Source organism: Mauremys reevesii, linkage group 3 (genome assembly GCF_016161935.1).
Source record: "Mauremys reevesii isolate NIE-2019 linkage group 3, ASM1616193v1, whole genome shotgun sequence".
NCBI classification, from domain to species: domain Eukaryota; kingdom Metazoa; phylum Chordata; order Testudines; family Geoemydidae; genus Mauremys; species Mauremys reevesii.
This window is the reverse complement of record NC_052625.1, coordinates 113,648,349-113,667,976: the sequence shown is the minus strand read 5'-3', so window position 1 is coordinate 113,667,976 and position 19,628 is coordinate 113,648,349. Positions and strand designations below refer to the sequence as shown.

Sequence of the window (19,628 nt, the reverse complement as noted above, 5' to 3'; positions counted from 1 at the left end):
ATCTATTATCAGCAAAATACAGTGCTCTCTTGAGTGTGAACCTGAAATGGCTGAAAAAAATTATCAACAAAAAAGTTCATGACTTTTAGAGCTGAAGTAGGCATACCCAGATTTGTGGGACTATGGCAAACTTTCCATGTCTGAAATTGCTTGACGAATTCATTACCCAAACTCCATTTAAACAGGAACTGTCATAGGAAGTTCAGATAATGATTATGGACTTCAGTGCATAAACACTTATATGAGGGTGTATTTATGCCTGTGTCATAGGTTTATTCCCCACTTTGAACTTTAGCGTTCACAAGATGGGGACCTGCATGGACTCCTCTAAACTAAAATCCTAGTTTAGATCTGGTTCTCGCTGCCACCAGTCAAGTTTTAAGTGTCTGACACACTCCCTGTTCCCCCAAAAACTTCCCCTGGGGAACACAGATTCAAACACCTTGAATCTCAACACAAAGGGAAATAATCCATTTCCCTCCTCCCCTCGCCTAGTACTTAGGAGAGATACCTGGATTCAAATTCCTTGAATCAAACAAAGAGGGATTCACTTTTCCCCCTCCCCTTCCCCTGAAAATCCAAACAATGGAAGAAATCAATCAAGTTCTAAAAGGAAAAGATTTTATTAAAAGAAAGAAAGTACACTATTTCTGTAATACCAGGATGCAAAAATACAGGGTCTAATTTATAAATCTGGAGAGGCTCTCCCCCCCTCCTTTCTCAGAATAATCAAAGTAACAGCAAACAGAAATAAAGATATTTCTCCAGCAAACACACAATTGCAAATGTAGAAATCAAATTATAAGACTAATTCGCCTTTCTAATACTCACTATACTGGATAGTAGGAAATACTCCAGGAGAACTTGGAGACATGTCTGGCCTCTCTTAGATCCAAAGAGAGCACACAGCTCAAACAAAGAACACAGACAAAGCCTTCCCTCCACAGAGATTTGAAATTATCCTGTCTCTTGATTGGTCCTCTGGTCAGGTGTTCATCAGGTTACTGAGCTTGTTAACCCTTTACAGGTAAAAGAGACTTTAACCCTTAACTATTTGTTTATGACAGCCTGACTTGAGCAAATACATATAATTGTTTAATCTGAAATCTGAAGATTAATTAAAAAAAGCTAAGAAAACTTTATGGATGCATGGGTAAGCATTCAAATCAGGAAGTAGTTGAAAGTGCAATCTTAACTACTCAGTTTTGTGTGGATGAATCATAATGCAGTCTCTAGTTGCATTATTAGATTCCATTTTTCTAATACAATCTATTATACATTTTTCTACCTCAGATACACATTTGTAGTAACTTTTATATGTACACTATTTTCATTGTCAGAATGGCTTAACCTGTCTTTGACATATTCAAGTCAACAAATTGACTTGAAGTTCTTTTTCCTCCTTTAAGAGAGATAGTTTAATAATTGTAGTCATCTGCCATGTATTATACATTTTATTTTAATCCAATCTCACAACCTTCCTTTTGTGCACTTCAGGAGATAAGGCAGTTAGCTATAGAGGGAACTAGTTGTAAATTGATTTTACAATGCCAGCAAATTTTGAAAGTTACTCAGTTGTAATTAATTTGTAATGCTGTGTAAGTATTGATTAGTTTGTAATTTTCATAAAAATGTTTTTATGGCTCTTTCTGACATATGTATAGTAGTACGCACAGATGTGTATCTAAGATAGCAGGAAAATTATACATGGTATACTTGCATTTCCTGACTTGATTGCTTGACCAGGCAACTTTAACTTTCTCTTAATGTAGCTTTTCGGTACATATAGGATTTTCCAATTATTTTTTAAAAGGAAAATTAGAAGAAAACACTTGAAGAGGAGAAGCTCCTCTCTCCAGCTCTTAGATACTCTGCTGGCTTGCCAAAGATCTGTGTGCTATTAAGCCATCACTGGAATACCCTAGTGAAGGTTGGTAGAGAAGGGGGTGGCCCTGCACAGGATTAAAAGTCAAATGCTGTTGCACCCAGTGCAAAGCCTCCTTACTCAGCCTTTGTATGGGGTGAAGCAGCATTTCATAGAAGATTAGGGTTGGAAGAGACCTCAGGAGGTCATCTAGTCCAACCCCTTACTCAAAGCAGGACCAACACCAACTAAATCATTTGACCTTTAACCCTGTATGTGCCCAGTTCAAGCATATACAGTGCTCCATGTACCATAGGAAACAAGCCACAAGTGGCAGGGAGATGGATTCGATGGCATGATAGATCTCTCCTCCTTAATTTCCACGATTCTAAGACATGACTGGAGATGGGCTTTGCACCATATTCTGTTGGTAAATGGTCCAGCACAGCCCAAACCTGGTAGGGGAAGCAAATTCCGAAGTTGAGGGCAGAGAACTTCGCAGAGAACTTTCCCTCCATCAGCCACAGCCAAACATGAGAGCTGCCAGGTCATGCCCCGAGCTAGTCACGCCTGCTGTGGCTGGGGGCTCAAGGAGAAAGTAGTCTCAGCCTGGGCTCGTGATTGGCCAACCCCTTGGTTTTCACCTGGCAGCGCGGCAGTTCCCGGAGAAGCAGGGTAGCCCTCGGCTGTGGCTAGCACCGCTCCGCAGCACGCTCTGCACCCGCTGAAGCGGAGACGAGGGGCGCCCCCTGCAGAGCCCGCTGGCATCCCCTCTAGCGGCCCCCAGACAGTGGGAGAGCCCGGGCCATCAGCTTTTGCCTCTCAGGGGTCCCTCACCCCTGGGGCTCGCCTCGCTTTTGGAGCCACCCATCCTGGCCGGACCCTCAGGACCCTGTGCCCTAGAAAGCGCCCCTGGAGGCTGGCTGGCCCGTGCCCCTTGCGCGCCGGAGGGCGCCCCTCGGCGTGGGGCAGCTGGAGCAGGGCTCTGCAGGACAGAGCAGGGAGGGGAGGACAGGGGTGTGTCTTCCCCCCTCCCCCCCCACGCCCCGAGGCTGCAGGGTCTCTGCCTCCTTCCTCCGCTCTCCCAGGCGGCGGCTCACTCGCCTCGCCTACCGGGGGAAGAGGCAGCGGCTCGGGAGCAATGGCACGGGGAAGTCTGGGTCTCCTCCTGCTCCTCAGCGCGCTGGCCGGCCGGGGCAGCAGCCAAGCTGAGCAGCGGCAGCGGACGCCGCCGCCGCCGCCGGAGCGAAGAGGTACCGGAGGGTTGGGGGCTGGCGAGTTGCCGCCGAGCTCTGAGCGGCGGGGCTCAGGGGCGCCTTTGCCCGCAGCTCAGCACCCCCCGATTCCGGGGCAGGCGGGGACTCGGCGGGACAGTCCTGAGGGGACCCCAGGGCAGGCGTGGTGGTTTAGCCGGGCTGGCACTGTTGGCATCGCCAGTGGGCCGACGAGGAGAGACTTTGAGGTCAGGCTCCAAGTTTCCGGGCGTTAAGGTGGGAGGCAGCCGGCTGGGGTCCGACCCAGCTCAAGCCAAGCGGCAGTCGGCTGCTTGTCCGTGTCTCTCCCAACCTGCACTGATCGGAGCAGGTTTGGGTCTGGTTCCCAGCCCTCCACCCCCACCTGCGCTGTTGACTGACGCTTCAACTTTCCAGGCACACCGTGCAGGGCAGGCTCTTTCACGTGCCAGCTGAGACCAAATCTGATTCCCGACTAATTCCCTCCCGCCCCACAACACGCACGCAAATCCCTGTTTCAGGAAAAAGCCGAATGCCAAGCATTTCTCCTTATTCCCGTTTCAAAATATAGGGGGGATACAGCTCCCAGCACTCAGAGTGACCATTTCAGACACAACACCGAATGGGATTATTGCAGCTTGAGAAATACACTGCCTACAACTCCCGTATCTGTAACTCACTAACCCCCTCTTTTTGTCCAGTGACTGCAGCGGTATTAATGCAACTCTGTCTTGAAAGGTCCCTTACAGTATGTGATAACTACTTATGCTAAACAATCCGTTCCACCTTGCATGTCCCTGTGGTGCTGGGAGTATCTTTCCCAAACTTGAGGAAGAGCTGTGTGTAGTTCAAAAGCTTCTCTCTCTGGCCAACAGAAGTTGGTCCAATAAAAGATATTACCTCACCCACAGTATGTCTCTGAAATTCAGGAGTAGTCACTCAAAGTGTGATATTTTCTGTTATACTGACATAGTTTTATATTGGATTTAGTAGGGATGGACTTGAATATGACTTCGGTTCTCCTGTCTTCTGTCCAGCCCATGCCCCATCTAACATACATCTACAGGCATCTCTGTGATTGTAATGAAATATATATTGAGATCTATGTAAATGCATGCAGTCTTTATATGGCATTCCAATTTTAAGCAAGATCATAGGCTGATGCGGTAGTTTCATGATAGTTTAGAAGACGTGGTGTTATTCAAACTCATATGCATCCGACGAAATGGGTATTTACCCACGAAAGCTCATACTCCAATACATCTGTTAGTCTATAAGGTGCCACAGGACTCTTTGCTGCTCAAACTCGTAATTTTTAAAATAGAGTGTATCACCTCAGTGGAAGTGGGATCATGCCCTTCCCAGGTACCCAAAATGCTGCGTCTATAGTAATAATATTTTTTCAGCTATACAGTGCTTAATTAGTAACTTTAAAATGAAATGACCATCTTTTTCTTTTTGTTTTTTCTTGCTAAGTCTATTACTGAAGGTGGAAATAGGATATGAAAGAAATGTTCATAAAAAGCCATATAAAAGAAATAAGCTAAACAAAACTTTTAAAAGTCTGTTTTCTAGTACACACAGTATCACTTTTAGAGCCTGTTCTTCCTACCCTAACATTTTTAGCTCTGCTATTTTAAAAAAAAAAAGGAATTCAGTAAGGAGATACCATGGGTGTGTGATAATAAATCTCTGATTAAAATAGCTAGAATAACAATGAGCTCCTAAATGACCTTGATATCATGCTATAGCCTGAGAATAACACACAGCTTCAGATTTATGTAGGGTTTTTTCCTCCATTCAGGTTTTGGGTACAGGGATTTGACACCTACTTTATAAAATATGATGTATTGTCTCAAGCAGCTGACTCCTTAATGCTAATTTTAACTCTGAAGATAGATGACAGTTGACTAAACTTCTTCATAGAAATTAAATAGTTGTAGTAAACCAAGAAAATCTCACCCAGCCATGTTGACTACATTTGGAAATTGACTCACTGTAAATACTGAAGAGTAAGGAAGATCTTCAGAGAGTAAAGATACAGCACTACATGCATTTGCCATAATTTGCTTTTGCCCCAAATAATTTAATTCTCAGCCAAAGAAACACTCATTTTGGCAGGGGTTCATTCCCCCTCCCCCAACCATCTCTTATTTCTGGGAAATGTACTTTTCTTTAATCAATGTTTTTGGTTTTTGACCTCCATGATGAAGAAACTTGCTCATTACTTTCCTCTTAGGAAGGAAGTGGGAGTCTTTGGTTTTAATCTACTTCAGCTGTTCTCAGATTTCATTGTACCCGACCCCCTTCTGACAACAAAAATGACTACACCACCACAGGAGTGGGGGGCTGAAGCCTGAGTCTGCCTGGGCCCCACCACCCCGAGTTAGGAGGCTTGTAACCTGAGCCATGCTGCCCACGGCTGAAGCCCCAGGCAGTGGGGCTCAGGCTTTGGATTTGGCCCTGAGCAGTGGGGTTTGGGCTTCAGCCCTAGCAAGTCTAATACCAGCCCCAGTGACCTCATTAAAATGGGGTCCTGACCCACTTTGGGGTCCTGACCCACAGTTTGAGAACTGCTGATCTACTTTATTTTAGTATTATGCTGTATGAGTCCCATTAATTCAAAGAGGAACTCTAGTACTTCTTGTAATGGAATGTTAAACTAAGTGTAAATGGGACCTTTTAGACCTCACTGCTGAATTCCAGTACTGGACTGACAGTTTTCCACTTTATTTATACTTGTCCCTAATCTCTTTTTAAGCTGCGCTACAGCTGCTAGGAGGTTCTAACACACTATAGAGAGATCCCTCTACTGCTGAAGAATGATACAGTCAACTGTACTGTGATTTTTAAGGTCTAAAGTCTGATCTCAGTGAAATCCAGTGAACATTTTAACACTGACTTCAGTCGGACCAGAACTGGCCTTAAGTTTGTAAGTTTATGTTCAGTTTTTGTTTTTCAGTTAATTCTTTATTTAATGAATAATACTGTATGGCTAATGCTACTGTGTGATTTTGGCAGCAATCTGAGATTTTAGAGGGGAGGAGGAAGCTATGCAACATGTCTTAAGTGCTATTTTCCAAATTGTTCAAGACCTCACATGGAATTTCCATATTGCCTTTAAAAAATGTAAAGTTCAAGAACATCTTGTACCTCAAACATGAACAGTCTGTAATTCTATATTTTAAGCTGCTTTGAGATTTACTGTGGTCAGAAACCTGGAGTTAATTTTGTATTTTGTTCTCTGCTACAGATGTTGTTGTTTGTTCTGTAGACTGAGCAGTAAGTATTTTTGTAGAATTCCTCATAAACTGACAGCATCATGTCTGGCTCACAATAAGCTCTGGTCTACACTACAGAATTAGGTCAACATAAGGCAGCTTACATTGACCTAACTCTGTGTCTACACTAAAATGTAACTCCATCGATATAACTCTCTCACAACACTGACTTAACTCCACCTCCATGAGAGGTGTAGTGCTTAAGTTGATGTAGTTGCTTAAATTGACAATTGCTGCCTTTCAGAAGCCATCCAACAATGCTCCACACTGACAACTAAATTGGTGCAATCACTCCTGGTGAGGACACGCACTGCCGACACAAGGAGCATAGTGTGGATGTGTAAAACTGATTCAATTACTGTGATGGCTGTAAGTTGACATAACTTAGGTCAACTTAATTTTGTAATGTAGACTTGCACCAAGTGTATTTTACAATGCTATTTCTTGTAGGTTTGGGTATTTTATAGTTCAAGCAAAAATGCCAAGGAGTAGCCCTTTTTAACGCCCAACTGGGCTTCATCCTCCTCCAGAATATTAGAAATAGACAAATTGGTGGGAATTCAGAAAGGAGCAACAAACATCCCTGTGAACTTGGAGAGAGTGATTTTAAAAAGGAGAGATTGAAAAACTAAGTGTCTTACTGGGGAGTGAACATAATCCTGCAATGGTTGAAAGGTGTAAGCACGAAGGACCAGAACCTGATACTTCTGCTGAGGTGCACTGTACTCCTTACCTGTGGAGTAGGGTGTCCCTGAACATGACGAATGGCATCAGAATCTGAATCCAAATTACCTACAATGCCACCTATATGAAATAGGAAGAAATTAATGAAAGAGAAATATAGATTAAGTATCAGGAAAAACATCCTGAGGCCACTCTATTAGGAATAGAGCCGTGATACTTGGTCAGTGGTTCTAGAGTTGTATGCAGTTCTTTTGGGCACCACATAGGGCTTTCCTGGAGTCTGATGGAAGCTCTTCTGTGTGCTGGCCTGGTCTCATGTCATTGCTGATGCCTGGAGTCACTAAAATTCCTTCCCTTTTCTGTCAACAGGAAAGAGAAAAGGTAAGAGACAGCAGGCTTGACCCCACCTCACCTCAGTTCCAGTAGACAGGAGTATGCATCAAATGGAGTTGCAAAGAGCCACGAAGTATCCTGTCAGATGCTGTCAGTGCACATAATGATGCAGAATAACAGTGATCCCCACAATTATTTTGTCACTATCTGCAGCTCCATTTAGTGGCATTTCTGTGATTCTACTTCATGTATTATCTCTTTGCCTTCTCTTATCTACTGGGAATGGTGTAAGGAAGGGGACAAGCCTGCTAACTCTAACTTGTCCTCCTTCCTGACTGCTGACAATAGCAGGGAAAACAACTTTCCCTAGTCTCTGTACAGATCCAGAATCAGATGGCAGCCCACTTGTTTTTATTGTTGCTAAGGGTCTGTGGTTGTCCCGTCCTGTTCAGAAAATTTATTACTCTATTTATATAGAATGACTGCCACACAGCCTGTTCATGGGTCCACTTCTACAGAACTCTCATGAGAACTCAGATACCAATGCAGTGGGCACAGTAAAAGAACCCAGATATTAGGATCTGGCCCCAAAGCATAGAAGCTTCAGGGAGATAGATTAATAAGGATACAGATATAGCTGTTAATATGAAGGTCCCATTACAAATATTAAATCTTCAGAGTATTATGTGGAGTTAGGCTCTGAAGCATCTGGTATCGATTGGTGTTTGAGACTGAATACTAAACTAGATGTACTATTGCTCTGACCTAGTAGGGCAATCCTTATATTCTGATATAGAGTACTCTCTGGAGGATTTTGTTCTGTCAAAGAATGTTAGAATCTTGTAACAGATCTAATCCTGCTCTGATATGTTACGTGGTACTTAACCCCTTTGCTGCTGCTTCCTGGTGCAACATTACTTGGAAGCGTTGGGTTTCAAAATGACTACTTTTGGTATGTGAAGAAGTACTTTAGATGTTTTTAATTCTATGTACTAGGCATCAGTGAGAAACTGTATATATTTTCCTCACACTGGCATACTGAAATTTAAGACAATCAGTTCACATCATGGATCTTACAGAGGAGCAAACTCATTTGGCACAATCTTTTGAAATTGATTACTTCTAGAATGAACAAAATACAGAATTCTTTGAAGTTTCTTCATTCCATGTGGAAACCTGGTCCAGCTTCTTCTTGAAGCAGTAGATAGATGGATTTGACTTACCTCAGTCAAGGGGACAAAAACAAGTCAGTCAATCTCCCAGCTTCCTTCTTGCCTGTGGCATGGCTGGATTTGGCAAACACTAACTCCCTCCCTGCCCCCACACAGACTTGATACCCTTCCCTTACTATTCCACTAGCTGCAAGAGACCAGAACACCAGTGAAGGAAGATAAAATAAAGCACTAAACTAGAGTTCAGGTCAAGTTCCTTTCTTCAGGTCTGGCTTTATTTACAACCACAGAAGCTGTTTCAGCACACGGCCACCACCTCAGTAGTCACCATTGTGGTAGTTTTTATAGCCCCATCCATGTGCTAGTCAGGGAACTTGCATTCTACATGTAACTCCTTTCACACTGGAACCTATGTAGCACCTTTATACCTTATCACACTCCCGTTTATACTCCTGCATCAATGAACCCCAGATCCTAAGAGGAGATGGTGCTGTGGGAGCCTGATGAGAAACAAGCTATTTTACTGCTGCCACATCATTGCAATTGTTATTGGTGGTTTTGTTTAGTGAAGAAAGCAAGCTTGAGGCTGAATCTTGTTGGATAAATGTTGGTGCTCTCTTTATTAATGTCCATCAATGGCTATTAGCCAGGATAGGCAGGAATGGTGTCCCTAGCCTCTGTTTGCCAGAAGCTGGGAATAGGCTACAGGGCATGGATCTCTTGATAATTACCTGTTCTGTTCATTCCCTCTGGGGCACCTGGCATTGGCCACTGTTGGAAGACAGAATACTGGGCTAGATGGACCTTTGGTCTAACCCAATGTGGCCATTCTTATGTTCTTATTAGAGGGATTCCAGCAGTCTGCTCCAAGCACTAATTGCTCATGCACTAGAATAACTTTCACCAGAACTAAGATTCCAGATTATAGTTTGGTGGCCTTAAAGGGAACATATCATAACTGCTTCCCTCTGGTTGCTGAGTTGCTGATTAAGGCTCCATGCCTCCTCCCTTTAAGGGAAGCTGCTTCATCTCTAGGGAATATAGGGGAAGGAGGGAAAAAGAGTAGCACAAAGAGTGGAAAGGCTGAGGGGGAAGCCCACTATTGGCGATATGAAGCAAAGGTGGTTCCTGGGTTGACTACCACTGCCTCCAAAGTTACAATGTCCATCTGCACCTCCAGCTATAGGAAATCAGCCTCTGGCTACAGAGAGATGGGTTGGGTCTGTGTCTCTAGATGAGCAGCAAGAGCTCCCAGTCATCCTCAGCCTGTCTTCCACTGCCTAGTCATGCTAAGTGCGTTTCCAAAGTGAGAGGAAACTATCATCTGGTCTACTGTCTTCGCTTTTGCACTGGAAAGGTCTGGCCACAGATACCTTTCTTGTAGTTTAGCTTAGTGCCTCTGCTTAACTTTCCTTCCTGGTCACAGCATGGGTAGAGGGATTCAGGGATACTTTGCCACTTTTGAAGATGGCACAGGAGTGTGTTTGTATTTTCCCACACCTGACCTGGTATGTGTATCATAGGCAATGTAATTGTATGTTTTAGTTTGGTGACTTATGTTAATACTCCCGGTTTTATCTTTTGTAGTATTGGCTTGTGGAGATGACTGTCATGATACTTCTGAGGAAAATCTGAAGACTTTAAAATTTGAAAGCTCAGATTTTAGGACTAGAAATGGGTTTTGCCAATCAGTCTCAATTTTTTTGCCCCTCAAATTGATATTTATGAGATTACAAATAGCACAAAACAAATCAGTGTGAATTTTCTTATTTTTCACCTGTTTTGCTTTGTTCTATTTGTAATCATGTTCTTAAGGCAACTATATATCTTTGTCTTTATTACATACTGAACATTGGGAGACATCTTAAACTTTTGGAACTCCCTGAATAGGTTGGTTTCTTTGAGGTTGTTGATACCAGAAGCAATAGTTCTTTAGAACTTCAGAAAGATTTTTTGGTGTCACCTTTCCTCTTTATATCCTTCAAGCACAGCAGGTCCTGGTTATCTAATTCAGAGAAAACAAAAGACACTTGATTTCTTGTTAACCTCTGAGGCTAGGACAAGCAGCAATCAGCTTAAATTGCAGCAAGGAAGTGTCACTGGGCCCCAGTGGGTCACAGCTGATAATACCAGATTCAGGACAAACTGCTGAGAAATAGGGCAGACTAACCACCAGTTTGGGGAGACTCTGCCGTTAGATAGAATCTCCAAGGCACACTGGTTATCAAGAAGTAAAAAATGCAGTCTCCTTAGGCATTCAAGCACTTGTTTCACCACCCAGGTTTTATGATGAATGATTATTGAAAACCAGTTTTATCGAACAAAGGCTTCTTCTGGTCTCAAGAGATCAGCCACACAACCAGGTCAATATATAACTCAGCTCTTACCCAATAATCATGCTGTTGCCAACCCTTTACTAACTAAAATCTAAAGGTCTAATTTTAAGAGAAAAGAAGTAGAGAGTTAACATAGTTCAGGAAATCCTGTACATACAAGTGACTGCAAAGTTCTTATATCAAGTTTGAAGCAGTGATTGAAGAAGCTGCTAGTTTGCAAAAGTCTTTCTGGAAATTATCCAAACAGCTTGCGGGGTCACCAGTCCTTGTTCAGAGCTTCCTTGTTAAAAATCCAGTCCAGAGAAATGAAAAGGGAAATGATGACAAAATGGAGATGTTTCTAGAGTCTTTTATACCCTTTCCCATGTGGATGGATTTTTACTGTCCCAAACCAAGCTCACAATGTAAGCGTGTGGAAAATTACAGGCACAAGCTGGAGTCCAGGGTCACATGCCCTTACATGGCTTTGACTCACAGGAGCAGCCATTGCCCACGTGGAGGCTAAGGCATCCACAGGAAGATTTAATGGGAGGGATGAGTTTCTTCTGTGGCCCATTGAGAGAGCCAATTGCCTTTGATGGGCCATCAGTAGCAAGCTGTCTGGCTTCAGTGTTGGTTTTTGGCTGGTAGGAGTTACCCCTGGAACAAACACATTTGGGATACAGATCTATACCCAATATTCATAACTTCAGATACAAAAATACATGCATAAAAACAGGATAATCATACTTGGCTAATCATGACTTTTCCATTGACACCTTACATGATATACTTTGTACAAATTTTGCTGCAATTGTCTAACAGTGGTAGCAATAAAAATATACAGTAACTCCTCATTTAACGTTGTAGTTATGATCCTGAAAAATGCTACTTTAAGCAAAATGATGTTAAGCAAATCCAATTTCCCCATAAGAATTAATGTAAATGGGTGGGGTTTAGATTCCAGGGAAATTTTTTGCCAGATGAGACATGTATAAACACACAGTATAAGTTTTAAACAAACAATTTAATACTGTACACAGCAATGATTGTGACGCTTGGGTGGGGGTTGAGTCAGAGGGTGGGATATTTCCCAGGGAATGCCTTGCTGCTAAATGATGAACTAGCACTTGGCTGAGCCCTCAAGGATTAACACGTTGTTAATGTAGCCTCACACTCTACAAGGCAGCATGAACAGAGGGAGGAGACACAATAGACCATGGCAGGGGCTGCAAACATTCCCTGCGGAAACTGAATGGGATGATGAACCCACGCTATCCCACTGGAACGCCCCACTCCCTCCACTTTCCAAAATGGTGGGGGGGTGCATGTATGTGTGAGAGACACACATTGCCCCTTTAAGTATGCTGGCTGCACTCTAAGTACACTGCCTTTTTAAGTAGATCATCAAGTTGAGACAGCACCTGCTGCCAGCAAGCTCCCTCAGTCCTGAGCCCTGTCATGTCCCCTGCTGCTCTGTGGAGGTGGGGTACAGGAGTGGGGGGCAGGAGTGTGGGGAGGGGGACACCCTGACCTCAGCACCACTCTTCCCCCTGACCTGCTGCACAGCAAGCAGGAGGCTCCTGGGAGCAGCTCCAAGGCAGAGGTCTGGAGCAGCACACCGGACGCCTGAATTGCCTGGCAATTTATAGCCTGCTGGGCAGCTGCTGCACAGGGAACTTAGGGGGGCTGCCAGCCCACCCTGGTTCCAAGCCCCAACCAGCTAGCTCCAATGGGCTGCTCTTCCTGCAAGCGGTGGAGAAAGCAGGCAGCTGCCAAACAAAGTTATAAGGGAGCATTGCACAACTTTAAATGAGCATGTTCTCTAATAAATCAGCGAGGAGTTACTGTATGTGGTCACATTTCAATCATAGAGCATCTCTGACAGTTGAGGTTGGACATTAGGAAAAACTTCCTAACTGTCGGGGTAGTTAATCTCTGTCATTGGGAGGTTTTAAGATTAGGTTAGACAAACACCTGTCAGGGATGGTCTAGATAATATTTAGTATTGCCATGAGGGCATGGGACTGGACTAGATCTCTTCAGGTCCCTTCCAGTCCTTCAATTTTTTTTGATTCTCCCTGAGATTTACACTGCAGTTTCAGACAATTTGTCCCTTTGGTTAATAAGTGTCCAATTACAACATCCACTAATTGCTTTTAATTAATTCAGAATGAAGGAAGGAACTCCACCCCCACAAATGCCTTCACAGTCAATCTGGCTACTTGGACTGATAGTACTTGGAGAAGATCATAATTCTGAATAGAGGAAGCAGGACTTTCTCCTAAGTTCCAAATGCAAGGGTGATAATGCTAATGAGCCTCAAATATATGTATAATAAAATGTATATATTTTGTCTCCATCTCTCCCACCCTTATGTTACTTGTCTTTTTAGACTGTAAGCTCTTTGCAGCAGAGGCTTTGTCTTTCTTTGTGAGGGCGAATCATGCCAAGCATATTTCTGCTAACACCCACATACTACTACTAATTGAGGTTGCTGTCAAGGCTGAAACAGAACACCCCTCCATTGTAAAATAAACAGACAGAACGGACTGTAATCTGTATATTAAATGTCTTTGAGGCAGCAATGGGACTCCTTTACTGCTGCCACTAATCTAGTTCATAGTAAGCATCCTACTAGGGGCTGCATATCATTGTCCCTCCAAACCAGCTTCTGTAACCAATCATAGATGCTTGGTTCCTGCTTCACTGATGGCAGCTTGGATGCCCTTGTCAATCAAGAAGAGCAGATAGTAATTGATGACGTGCCCCAAAAGAATTTGATAACTCTTAGAATATTGTTGCACTGTGTGTGAGATAAAGAGTGAAACTGTGGCTAGCTTGAACATTATAATTGCTCAGGCCTTTTTTATTGACAGGATTTCCAAGAAAAGTAATGTAAATTAATGGGGTTTTTTTGGTCCTGTCAAGTAATAAGATAACTTCTCAGGATTAATATATAAAAGTCATCTGTCATTGCAATCAGTTATTTTAGCAGAGATTACTCATCATCATCACCAATAAGACTTTGACAAGGATTGAACTCACTGCCAGATTCCTCCAGCAGAAAATCTGACTCAGTGTAATGTCATTACAAGGTCTGCAACAGCTGGAGCAGCGATATGCCAGTGAACACTTGTGAAACTTTATAATGAATAATAAACATACTTTTACAGGATCCTATCCAAATGCTACTAGTACGCCTTGTCCTACTCCTAACTGCCAATAGTACATGCATGTATTTGGTTGACTTGGGTTCATGGGTTTGAGTCGTAGTCATATTGGAAAAAAAAATCCAGCAAAGTTGAGGTTTGACTTCATGCCTATAAGATCCTGTCGTTCTCCACTGCTTCAGGAATAGGCACAGTTACTTTGGTGACAATTAACAGTGGAGTCACCATTAGACTTACCAGTCTGTAATTGCCGGGATCACCTCGAGTCCTTTTTAAATATTGGTGTTACATTAGCTATCTTCCAGTCATTGGGTACAGAAGCTGATTTAAAGGACAGGTTACAAACCATAGTTAGTAGTTCTGCAATTTCACATTTGAATTCTTTCAGAACTCTTAGGTGAATGCCATCTGGTCCTGGTGACTTGTTACTGTTAAGTTATCAATTAATTCCAAAACCTCCTCTAGTGACACCTCAATCTGTGACAATTCCTCAGATTTGTCACCTAGAAAAGCCAGCTCAGGTTTGGGAATCTCCCTAACATCCTCAGCCATGAAGACTCCACACCTCATCAGTCTCAGATTTTGGAAAGCACTTCAGATTCTTAAACTTTGGGTCAAGTGCTGTAGCTATCTTTAGAAATCTCACATTGGTACCTTCTTTGCATTTTATCAGATCTGCAGCAAAAGTGTTCTTAAAATGAAGAACATCTGCTGGGTCATCATCCGAGACTACTATAAGATGAAATATATGACAGAATGTGGGTAACAGAGCAGGAGACATACAATTCTCCCCAAAGGAGTGGAGTCAAATTTAATTAACACTTTTTTTAAGTGAGTGTCATTGGCATGGAACATGTGCACTGGTAATAATTGGAGATATACCTATCTCCTAGAACTGGAAGGAACCTTGAGTCCAGCCCCCTCCCTTCACTAGCAGGATCAATTTTTGCCCCCAATCCCTAAGTGGCCCCCTCAAGGATTGAACTCACAACCTTGGGTTTAGCAGGCCAATGCTCAAACCACTGAGCTATCCCTCCCTCCTGGAATAGTAGCTGAAGCATGAAGGGGCATACAAGTGTTAAGCATATCTGGCATGTAAATACCTTGCAATGATAGCTACAAAAGTGCCATGCACATTTCACTTGACATTGTAAATAAGCAGCAGGCAGCATTATCTCCCATAAATATAAACAAATTTGTTTGTCCTAGTGATTGGCTGAACAAGAAGCAGGACTGAGTGGATTTGTAGGCTCTAAAGTTTTACATTGCACTCAAACAAAACAGTTATGCAACCAAAATAAATTCTAGATTTGTAAGTTGCACTTTCATGATAAAGAGATTGCACTACAGTACTTGTATGAGGTGTATTTGAAGTCTCTATCATTTTTACAGTGGAAATATTTCCAATAAAAATATAAAGTGAGCACTATACACTTTGCATTCTGTGTTGTAATTGAAATGGGATGTTTTACTCCATATTTATGAAAACATGCTTATAATATGAATGACATAACAGATATATCTTATGCAACATGGCCATGTAAGAGGTCATTGGAAACATGATGATTTATTGAATGTGATTATCCAGTCTGTATGTCTATCATTTCTATATCTGAAGTTGCATAGTTAATATTCTATCTGTATTTCAAATGTGTTACTTTGGGTATCACCCCAACCAGCCCTTCAGGTACAACAATGGAAAAGCCAGACAGGGCTAATGGGCCATTAATAGAGACAATGGATTGTGAAGAAGCATAGTCTTCCTGTGAATGCTCCAGATGGCCTACGAGTAATGGCTGCCATAGCCCTGTAGAGACATGGGTCTGAGTCACCTGGTGACTGGTTGGCTACAGCATCACACTGGAAGCTCATGTTCAGCTAATTATCCTCCATGACCCCAAATATTTTTCAGAGACATTGCTTCCCCGTTGGGAATCCCCTATCTTGTAAGTATAGGCTACATTCTTTGTTCCTAGATGAATATGTTTACATTTAGATATATTAAGGCCACCCAGTGTTTGCTTTTGCCCAGTTTACTAAGCAATACAGATAGTTCTGAATCAGTGACCTGTCCTTTTAATTATTTGTCACTCCCTCGACTTGTCATCTGCAAACTTTTTCAGTGATGATTTTATGTTTTCTTCCAGGTCATTAATTAAAATGTTAAATTGTGTAGTGCCAAGAACCTATCGATGTGGGAACCGCCTGGAAACACACCTACTGGATGATGGTTCCCTGTTTTAAAGTTACATTTTGAGACTTAGCAGTTGGCCAGTTTTTAATCCATGTAATGTATGGCAGGTTAATTATATATTTTTCTAGTTTTTTAGTCTAAATGTTATGCAGTACCAAGTCAAACACCTATATTACATTAACACTGTTACTGTTATCTACCAAACATGTAATCTCATGGGGAAAAAAATACCAAGTTAGTTTTGACAGCATCTACTTTTCATAAACCTATGTTGATTTGCATTAATTGTATTACCTGCCTTCAATTCTTTATTGATTACCAGATCAGCCAGTCAATTATCTTTCCTGGGATCATTGTTATGCTGACAGCCCTTTAATTACCTAGATCAGGGGTCGGCAACCTATGGCAAGTGTGCCAAAGGTGGCACGTGAGCCGATTTTTTTTTTCCCACTGTCACGCTTCTGCCAGCTGGGGTCTTGGCTGCCGGCCCAGCTCAGCCCGCTGCCTGCCTGGATGAATGGAATCCTAGGCCAGCAGTGGGCTGAGTGGGGGCCAATGACCAGGACCCCGGCTGGCAGGAGCTGGGGGCCAGAACTCCAGACCGTCAGCTGGCTGAGCCGCTCAGCCCGCTGCTGGTCTGGGGTTCCGTCCACCGCCCCACTCAGCCAACTGCCGGTGTACGGTCCTGGCCGCCAGCCCCTTGCCAGCTGGGGTCCTGGCCCTGCTCAGCCTGCTGCCATCGTGAATGGACGGAACCACCATCTGGCAGTGGGATGAACGGGGCCGAGACCCCGGCTGGCAGAGGCCGGCAGACAGAACCCCAGACTGGCAGCGGGCTGAGCGGGGCCGACGGCCAGGACCGCGGCTGGCAGGAGCTGGTGGACAGAACTCCAGACCGGCAGCGGGCTGAGCCGCTCAGACCGGCGGCGGGCTGAGGTGCTGGCCTCCAGCCCCACTCAGCCTGCCACTGGTCTGGGGTTCCGGCTGCTGGCCCCTGCCAGCCGGGGTCTCGGCCCCGTTCAGCCCACTGCCAGCCTGGGTGGACAGAACCTGGGCCAGCAGTGGGCTGAGCAGGGCTGGCGGACGGAACCCCAGACTGGCAGCGCGGGTGGCAGACGGAACCCCAGACTGGCAGCAGGCTGAGCCGCTCAGCCCACTGCGGGTCTGGGGTTCCGTCTGCCGGCCCCTGCCAGCCGGGGTCTCTGCTGCCGGCCCCGCTGACAGGGCCGGCTTTAGGCTGATTCTCTGGATTACTTTTTTTCCTAATATATTTTTAAAACTCCTTCTTATTGCCCTTAACTCTGATGGCCATAGAGTTCTCTTTGTGTCCCTTGGCTTCCCTTATTAATTTTCTACTATTCCTGATTTATATTCATTACTATCAACTTCCCCTTTCTTCGATTTGTTTTATATATTTAATTTATAAATATCTGCCTTCACTTTCTCTCTAAACCTGGTTGATATTTTTAACCAGCATGGCCTTTTCCCTCAGCTGTGGGATTATGGCTTCTTAATAAGGTGTTCTTAAATGATTCCTAATTATTGTTCACATTTCTGATGAAAGTCTTCTTCCCAGCTGATTTGGCTTGCAATTGTTTTCAGCTTTGTGAAATTGGCCCCATTAAAGCACCAAGTATATATATTACTGGTATGGACTCTATTCTGCTTGCACATTATAAATGTGATCAACTCTTGATCACTTGTATCCAAGTTACCATTAATTTTTAGTTTTGTGATCAGTTCCTCTTTATCTGCTAGGACAAGGTCTAATATAGAATTCTTCCATGTTTGCTACAACACTTTTTTTTTGAGCTCGGAAATTGTCATATATAATGTTTAAAAATTCCTAGGATGTTTTAGTACTGACAGCATGAGATCTCCAGCATATGCCACTCTAATTGAAGTTCCCCATGATAACAGATTTCTCCCCCTCTACACATTAAAGATAGGTGTGCAAGGAGGTGGTCATCCTGTTCCTGAGTGTGAATTGGTGGATATTAGCGGACACCAGCTAATATCCCAACTAATACCCCAACTAATACACTAACATGACCCAGATTCAAGCCTCTGCTTTGCCCCACACTTCATGGGCTGGAAAAGGGAGTTACATACCTAGGTTATTTTAAAAATTCTGCTAGGCTTCTGCATCTTGCATCTGCATCTTCAGGTGCTTAAATACCTTTGAAAATCTGGCCTTTGGTTGCTAGTTACCTCAGTTCCCATCTGTAAAATGGAGGGGTTTATAGCACTTCGCTATCTCACAGGGGTATTGGGAATTAATCAGCTTGACTAACTGTTTTTTTTTTGTTTTTTGTTTTTTTTTTGGTTAAACTGAGAAATTCGGGGGGAGGGGAAACATTTTGTGTTGACTGGAAATGAATTATTTTTGACAAACCAAAAGAGTTTAATTTTTGTTTTGGGTATTCAACCCAAAGTGAAATGTTTCTAGGTTTTTTCCTTTGAGCTTTTTAAAATTAAAACGTAAATAAAATTGAAAGTAAAATTTGAAATAAAGTCCTTTATAATAATAAAATCAAAACTGCTCATTTCTATAATGTTGAAATAAAATGTGTGTTCTCAAATTTTTTTCTGGATGAAACAATCCAGCACATTTGATACAAATTTGCAACACATTTCAGTCAACCTAAATTTGCATTTCTTGGCAAAAAATGGTTTGACAAATTTTTTTGACCCAGCTGTAGTTCAGAGGATATATACATTAAAGATTGCGAGGCACTCATACTATGCTGTGACAGGGCATGACTCACTAGTACAGTGCCTCCTGCTGGCTATCCTGGGAATTAGCTCAGGATTGCCAGTGTGTCCCTCTCCAGGTGGTGTCTCGTCATTACTCCTGTCTCCACATCCAGAACCCATGTCGCTCCCCAGACTACATCATCCTCTTCTGGACACAGCCCTACAGTTCTTTCCCCCCTTCCAAGGGACCGACAGTCCTCAGTGGCAATCTGCAATCCAGGTTCTACCCACTCATCTCAGTGGCAGACTACAGTTCATGCAGCAGCCACTCCCCTCAGTGGCCAGTGGGGGCAAGCCCGGGCCTGCCTGCTACTCTGGGCCCTGACCCAAGGGCCCTATAGCCAGCAGCCACATACTGCCCTTCCTCCAACTCTGCTGTCTTCTTCCCTGGGCCACTTCCCCTGCAGCCCCAGCATCTCCTCTGCCCTTGTACCAGGGCCTAGTTTGGCAGTCATACTCTGGAGCTTTCTCATACTCTATTGTCCCTGCCCAGCACTGCTCTGTCCATGGTGCTCCAGCTCTCTGAGCAGCCAGTCCTCCTCCCTCAAACTCCAGGGAGTGACTGCCTTGTTCTGCTCAGTAGCCCCTTCTTATATGGGCCAGCCTGGCCCTGATTGGTTCCC

The 19,628-nt window shown here is 43.6% G+C and overlaps 1 protein-coding gene and 1 long non-coding RNA gene across 12 annotated transcripts in view; one reads left to right on the top strand and one right to left on the bottom strand.

Annotated features, from left to right (window-relative positions):
* The first annotated feature begins 2,982 nt into the window (after positions 1–2,982).
* Positions 2,983–19,628, top strand: part of LAMA2 (laminin subunit alpha 2) — a 477,311-nt gene continuing 460,665 nt past the window's right edge. For all 11 annotated transcript variants that reach the window (XM_039528773.1, XM_039528772.1, XM_039528762.1 and 8 more), the window contains exon 1: positions 2,983–3,117. In XM_039528773.1, coding sequence (XP_039384707.1) covers positions 3,006–3,117 — 112 coding nt within the window. In that variant the 5' untranslated portion in view covers positions 2,983–3,005. The remainder of the gene's footprint in view (positions 3,118–19,628) is intronic.
* On the bottom strand, positions 10,861–12,535 carry LOC120400337. Its single transcript, XR_005595744.1, has 2 exons — positions 12,416–12,535; positions 10,861–11,541 (listed from the first exon to the last, which is right to left on the bottom strand). It is a non-coding gene; the product is annotated as an uncharacterized LOC120400337 (long non-coding RNA).